Source organism: Gadus morhua, chromosome 7 (assembly GCF_902167405.1).
Source record: "Gadus morhua chromosome 7, gadMor3.0, whole genome shotgun sequence".
Lineage (NCBI taxonomy): Eukaryota > Metazoa > Chordata > Actinopteri > Gadiformes > Gadidae > Gadus > Gadus morhua.
Window position 1 is genome coordinate 17,645,156 of NC_044054.1, and position 7,927 is coordinate 17,653,082.

The window sequence follows — 7,927 nt, forward strand, 5'->3', positions numbered from 1 at the left end:
GCCTACAAAAATACAATTAATAAATAAGAAGAAATAAAAGTTTAAGTTTAAAAATATATTGTCCTCTCACTATAGTTTAAGACAAATCGTAGATACAACGTTTAACAAAACACTGTTTTGTCTGAGTATTAAGTTCTAACTCTTCCCAAAAGTAAAATTCAAGGATGCTTTGTTCTTTTATTTTTTTCTTCCAAGAAGCAATTACAGCAGAGGGTCAGATCGAGCCACCGCATCATGGCCCAGCTATTGCGACGGGCGGTAGTCAACCAGTGTGGTATGAGCATGTGTCACTCAAAAGCGCGCTTGTGCTATGGACATTTTTGTGCGTTATAGTCATGTCATCTGAGACATTTAATTGGATCCAGGGTGCTACAGGGGTATAGCCGGATGGCATTATATCAATGCCTGCGCCCTGTTGTGTTGCTAATGCCGTGTTGTGTCGCTAATGCCGCACGGCCGTGGCTAATATGTCACCGAGAGCTGCAACACTAGGCTTGAACCCGCCCGCGTTGCAATCCTGCTCTACGCCAGTGGCTGCCTTCACAACGGTGTGGACTATACCTACCTTTGTTTTCTCTGAAATACGTGTCGAATAGTCACAAAAAAAGGTGTCAGTGTCACTTTTCACTCCCAAGCGGAACAGCAAAGTGAAGAGGAAGTCAACTTATTTCAAGCAGAAATACTTTCCCCCTTTGCTGGATAACAAATTTGGGACGCGCGCTGCTGAGAGAGGGGTTTTCTGGTGGTTAGAGGATCCCGCTCAAATAGGCGCTGAAGACTGAAGTGTATCTACGGACCAGGAGTGAAAGATCCGGACTTTCTGCAGTGGTGCGGTGTCAGGTAATTAAATAAATATAAATAAATCAGTTGGTTCTTCTGGCCTCTTTTCCTCTATCCTGCAAAGGATAACACGAACATGAAACTAAATTAGGCCTCTGTTTGGCCAGATAATGAGTAATTTCCTCTGTACAGCTGACGATCACAGTTAGCAAATATTCATAATCTATTAATAAATTCAAATATTATTCACATTATATGATATGATATATAACTTTTTTTTGCATTATTATTATAATAATAATAATAATAATAATTGCCTACTAATCTGTATTACAACGTACAAAAACCAAGTAATAATAGTATCCACCTTGTGTGACATCGTAGGGTTTGTGTGGGGTTAAGGCAGACACCCTGATATAAAAAGCCTGTAGGACTACCTTTATCCAGGGGGTCCGAGCCAAAGCCCGGCAACAGTGCCAGCCTTTCAAAGCCCTCTAATTATTTAATCCCAAGTGCAACTCTCAGTGCATGATGACACTCTGATGTTGCAGAGTTGAGTGTGCGTGTGTGTGTGTGTGTGTGTGTGTGTGTGTGTGTGTGTGTGTGTGTGTGTGTGTGTGTGTGTGTGTGTGTGTGTGTGTGTGTGTGTGTGTGTGTGTGTGTGTGTGTGTGTGTGTGTGTGTGTGTGTGTTTGTGTGTCAAGTAATAATAATGGTGCATTAACTCACTATAAATGAACGCTGCAATCTCTTCTATTATTTCCTCATGCTTTGCATAAAAGCCTGCTTGATCCGGCCAGGGCTGTTTACACCCTTATTATTATTCATATTATTATCATGGTTATTAATATAGTTCCATATTGTTCCTGATAATATTGACCATGAGAATCATCTCAGAACCATTGGGGTCTTGCTTCCTCACCTTCTCATGGCCTGTTTCCCATGAAGGGATAAATGATCACCTCAACCAGAAGAGTGTCCCCAGACAAATCTGAAGTTCGGATTGCCTTCAGCCTCGACAGCACACAAGGTGATCACGCACACATACACACACACACACACACACACACGAATGTGCGTACACACACACGCACAGACACACACACACACACACACACACACACAAATTCACACTCACGCACACCCACACGTACAGCCATGAACACACATGCGCACACACACAGACAAACACACAAACATTTACATGCGCGCACACACACACTCACATGCAAGCACACACACCGACACACACACACAAACATCCAAGTTGCCACTACCACTACAGTATATTAAAAATAATAATAAAAATTGTGTGGTGGTTGCGCAATACAGCAACTGATGTCGTCCTGCCCTATACTCTTGCTGCATTTCCAGCGATGTGCGTGGACACATGCACTGCATTCTTCCCACCAAAACAGACCTGCAGCAGCCCTCTCCCCCGCTCACACCCTATCACTTTAACTGGGCTCATTCTTCTCTGCCGTGGCGGGAACAGGTGCTCTCATCTATTTCAGTACGAGCGACGCCTATTACAAACACACTACACACACATGTGTAGTCCCTCCTGCATCTGCGCCCCCGACACACACACACACACACACACACATAGACACACGCACCACACGTATGCACATGCTCCCATGCACAGACACATGCAACCACACACACACACACGCACGCACACACACACACCTATGTTGTCCGTCAGGATGCTTGAGTGCAGCGGAGAGTGGCATTGTGTTGGCAGCAGCTGCAGTCCGGCTATACAAGGGTCAGGTTTCCCTTGTAATGCTTACACCCCCCCCCCCCCCCCCCCATCCCAGCCCTTCCTGCGCCTGATTCACTGTTCAGCTTTTAGAACACTGGCCTGTAGGCCTTTTTAGAAGCAGTTAATACTTAGCATTCTGCCCTGTCCCCCACCATCCCCCAGGGAACACCGTGGTTGCATTTTGTCTCTCAGAAGGACAACTTGTTGGGCTGCCTCCGGCAGAACTACAACTCAATGACCAATTTGCTCTGAGAAAAACGTTCAGCCTGTGTTTCACTTTCATTCCCAGCCTTGGTAGCTTTGAATTATTTAGGACGGTCGCACGTGTGTCATCAAATTTTAATTTTAATATTTTTAATTTGAACTAAAATGAAAAAAATCCTGAAACCCTGGGGAGGTCTAGTTCTTTGGCCTCCCTCCAGTATTTGCTCCAGGTTCTGCTAGCCCTGTCCGGTTCTGTTCCCCTCTCACCCCCTGGGGCAGGTTCTTGGGGTTCTTGTCTCTTAGGACTCATGTTTCTCAGTGGGTGAAATGAGTCCAGGGATCATCGACTAGTCCCTCCCTGAATCCATGCCAGGCGTAGTTTTGGACCCTGCTCTGTGTCCATCCCAAGTATATATATATATATATATATACATATCATTCCCTCCATCTTAATTGGCCCCATGACTGTTGGCAGGGGGCCCCTCTAACAACCCTGCTTTTAGAAGGTTGCATCACCACCCCGGCATAACTGACGAGGCAGTTTGCCTTTTGTAGTCTGTCTGTCTGACCGGCTGATTTAGTGTCCTCTCTGCATGCTCGTCTGTCTGGTTATTTGTCTGGCTGTCTGTTTGTGTGTCTTGTCCGTCTGTTTGTTTGTGTGTGTGTGTGTGTGTGTGTGTGTGTGTGTGTGTGTGTGTGTGTGTGTGTGTGTGTGTGTGTGTGTGTGTGTGTGTGTGTGTGTGTTCCTGTAGGTGTGTGTTTGTGTTCCTGTCGGTGTGTGTGTGTGTCTGACAATGTTTGTCAGGTGTGTGTGGGGGGTCGGCATTTCTGAAAAGACAGGTGTCCCACTTTGTCTTTCGCTCTGTCTGTCTGGCTGGTTGTATGTCTTCTCTGCATGTCTGTCTGTCTGCCTGTCTGTCTGCCTGTCTGTCTCTGCCTGTCTGGCTGGTTTTGTGTCTTCTCTGCCATTCTGTGTGTGTCTGTGTGTCTGCTTGCCTGTGTGTCTGGCCCACCTGTGGGTCTGTCTACCCATGTCCTATATGTTTGTTGTCGTCCTTTGTTGTGTTATTATGGGTCGGACTCACACGCGGGTCCTGCGTGGCGTATTCTTGCACCGCGTGTCACGTGTCATTCAGCTGACGAGCCATTAGTGCTGTGGGGCTGGGCTGACACACGGCCCATTTATAAGTAAGGCCGGGCCAGCTATGCCCTGCTGTCATAGAGCTCCATATTGTTACACCGGTGGGCCTCTTTTGAGTCACTCAGTCACCGGTTCACTGGAGCGAGGGCACCAGAGACTCAGGAATCAATTCAGAGGTCAAACTAATACGGATCCAATGATCTGTTTTCATGTCTGTGCTGTGGAAATTTTAAGATTGTGTATCAAGCAAACATGATATTAAACTTATGCAAAATAGTCCTGTTGGGAATATAAGAACACACATTGACTGGTGATCATGTGGTCACTGTTAGAAGCTTCTATATCATCCAGCAGAATATGTTTTTGTATGCATACATACTTATACTCTATGTATAGAATGAATGGAATAACATGCATACAATAACAGTCTGTTGCTTTATGTTTGATTGGATCCTGTTAGATCGAAACGATGTGGCCGAACTGTCTCCAAACTTCCCAGACCTGGAACAGAGATTACAGGTACAACTCACTACACTACAATATGACACAACACAACATGTTAATACAAAATTATGAGCTTATACTTTTACTGCAGTCAACATCACAGATTTGTAGAAAAACAGGATGTTGGCAATTTGGGTTGGGACTAATTAATTTATAGATTTAATTGTTAATTTGAACTGCATTCTCTCAGAGAAGACCACCATAGGAACTATTGGATGGGATATTTAGTCTGCGCACTTAGATTTGGAGACCAGATGACAAATGAAAAAAATAACCAATTTGTTGAACCGATGCATTATAGGATTTAATGAAATTAGTTAACAAGGGCAAAAAGGGCAATTATGAAATGGCATTCAGAGCGTCTTATTTCCATCATATGATTATAATCATAAAATGACTAATATGATCAGGATTAGCACGCTGGTCGACTGTATGGTATCTAGTGGCTAGCTAGCATTAGCGTAGATGAGGAGCTAATTACTGGTTAAAATGTTAAGCCTGCCAGACATTTAATTGATAGTATTCAATGTGAGATTTATCTCTTCTCTTGATATACATGGAATAGTAAAGCCTCTGTGATTATACTATTGACATCATTTTGAAAGGAACTAAGAAGCAGAACTTTTTTTGTTTTTATCACTGCGTCGTGGAGTCATATGACCACTAGATGTCACATGTTTCACTTTGTATCTCACGCTGAATACATGAGAGGCAGTTGCTGGCTATTGCAAAAAGGTTTCAAACGTTTATTGGACCGTAGGTAGTATATGTTTGTATACAATTTCAACATAATTACAAGATAAGGTGAGTATGAATGCAAGCAAGTTTCGTTATTGGATGTTTTGCTTCGAAACTATAGAGATACAGCGATTCAATTCCTTATCTGCCTTTGGCCACTACCCTTTAAATTATCTCCACATATCCCACATTCCTGTCTCCAAACAACGACAAGCAATAACCTCCAGTGGAGTTGTAGGTTAGAGTATACCTTCACACAAAGGGTTTTCAAAGATGGTGTTTGCCCCGTCACCAGCACTACCTCCACCACCACCACCTCCACCACCACCACCACCTCCACCAACTCCACCACCTCTACTAACACCACCACCACCTCCACCACAACGATCTCCACCACCACCCCCTCCACCAGCACCAACACCTCAACCAACTCCACCACCTCTACCACTGCCCCCACCACCTCCACCACAACGATCTGCACCACCACCCCCAGAATCACCACCACCACCAACGCTCAAGATCCTGCCAGGCCTCCTGTTCTTTTTCCGATAGTTATTTTTATTCAACCAAAAATGGATCCAACATTTAACGGATCCTATATGCTATTGCCACTATCTGCTACCCTTCTGCTTCTCGATTCATGCCAAGACGCCACCTAGAGCCAATGGCAGCTCTTTAGGTGAAATTCTGTGCAGTGCATACAAATTAAATGAGATTAGATGACAGCGTACTTTATTCATCCTAGATGGGAAATTCATTTATGGTTTGGGCAATTATGGTTTTACCAAATTGTATTGTAATGGTCATGTCATTCATATCAGGGCTATCTTTACTCACTGTGCCTCCCTGTAGCCGGTGCCGCCCTGCACGGCCCTGAGAGAGAGTGTGCACGTGTACCGGGAACACTGCAAGATGGCCCGGGAGTTCCACCAGGTCAAACACGACATCGCCATGCTGGAGGAACGCAAGTGAGGAGATTCCTCTATCTCTCTAACTCTCTATCTCTCTATCTCTCTACCTCTATCTCTCTATATATCTGTTTATCTGTCTATCTATCTGTCTATCTCTCTATCTATGTCTCTCTGTCTATCTATCTCTATCTCTCTCTATCTATCTATCTATCTATCTGTCTGTCTGTCTGTCTGTCTGTCTGTCTGTCTGTCTGTCTGTCTGTCTGTCTGTCTGTCTGTCTGTCTGTGTCTGTCTGTCTGTCTGTCTGTCTGTCTGTCTGTCTGTCTGTCTGTCTGTCTGTCTGCCTGACTGTCTGTCTGTCTGTCTGTCTGTCTGTCTGTCTGTCTGTCTGTCTGTCTGTCTGTCTGTCTGTCTATCTATCTATCTATCTATCTATCTATCTATCAACTGCGTCTGTCTATCTATCTCTCGGTCTAGATGTCTGTCTATATGTCTGTCTGTCATTCCGTCTATCTATCCCTCTGTCTATCTGTCCTACACTGTACATCTGTCTATCTCTCCATATATGTATCCGTCTGACTGTCTATCTATCGATTTATCTATGTCTCCGTCTGTCTGTCTGTAGTTCTGTCTGTCTATCTGTCTGTCTATCCGTCTGTCTGTGGGTTGATCGGACCCTTTGTATGTGAACAGTAAATACGTTACAATGTGCTACGCCGCGGTTCTGTCCCACTCGACCAATAATAAAACAATTACGCAGGCTGGGGTTGGGTTTCATACACATGTCAGGGGGCCTTATGGGGCAGCACTTGTCTCCTTGTCCAGCATGTCACGTCATATCCCCGCATAAAGACATGTCTCTGCACTTGGCCCCTGGCGCACTGCCACAGTACTCTCCCTCTCTCACATACCCTCTGTCTCTCTCGCTCTCTATCTGTCTTTCATACACACACTCGCGTGTACACACAGGCAAAACCCATAGGCACTCACACATATTCATGCAACCACACACACGTTCACACACGCACACACTCAAACAAACACATACATACACAATACACATGTATGCACACACGCACAAGCACAAACACAGGCAAACACACACACACACACACACACACACACATAGGCATACGCACACACACAGCGTCTCGAAACTGTCCCACGCGTCCTCTGCAGCTGTGGGTAGTCTTAGTGGAGGCAGTTTCAAGGCCCTCCAGTGATCCCACTCACACACACACACACCCCTCCAGTGTTACTAAATGGAGCCACCAGTGGCCCGGCCAGGCTTGAACTCAACATTCAGAGAAAAGAATAACAATTAATAAATAGAAATTCATTGACAGCTTTTTGAAAAGAAAATGAAAAAACAATCCTACTGATGCGTCCATTCATCTACATTCATAATGTGGTTAGTAAGCAACTGCACGTCACTTCTGTTAGAACCACTTTAAAAAATAAAATCTGTTTACTGTACTGACTGAACAGTTACAATTATTCAACGTCTTGCAATCAGTATTGAAGATTTGGCCAAACATGTGTCTTAGTGGAGGCTCATTCTCAGGCCTCTAGTTCGCAACGATTTCTATTGGACTCAAATGCACAGGTTCCCCACCAGTGTAGCTCGGAATGCCCTTCTGAGAAGGGCATCCACCACCTCTGCCCTCGCCCGGACCTCGATGCTAAGTACAATCAGCTCGGCTGTGTCAACCGGCTCAAACTGAATAGGCCATTTATCACCTGCGCCAGCTTAGCCACGCAAAACTGAGAAATCGTCTCAACGGCTACTTTGAGCTTCATTAAATAAAAGGAGAGTATCGTGGCTATTTAAATGGCCTACCATGTTTTCGCCAAGTGAAGTCTGTGTGTCACGGTTAACGC

At 44.8% G+C, this 7,927-nt stretch overlaps 1 protein-coding gene across 1 annotated transcript in view; it reads left to right on the forward strand.

The window, feature by feature from the left end:
• Nucleotides 1–233: 233 nt before the first annotated feature.
• map3k7cl (map3k7 C-terminal like) overlaps nt 234–7,927 on the forward strand; it is a 10,141-nt gene continuing 2,447 nt past the window's right edge. The window contains exons 1-4 of the mRNA XM_030359928.1: nt 234–840; nt 1,728–1,809; nt 4,353–4,411; nt 5,987–6,102. Coding sequence (XP_030215788.1) covers nt 1,734–1,809; nt 4,353–4,411; nt 5,987–6,102 — 251 coding nt within the window. The 5' untranslated portion in view covers nt 234–840; nt 1,728–1,733. The remainder of the gene's footprint in view (nt 841–1,727; nt 1,810–4,352; nt 4,412–5,986; nt 6,103–7,927) is intronic.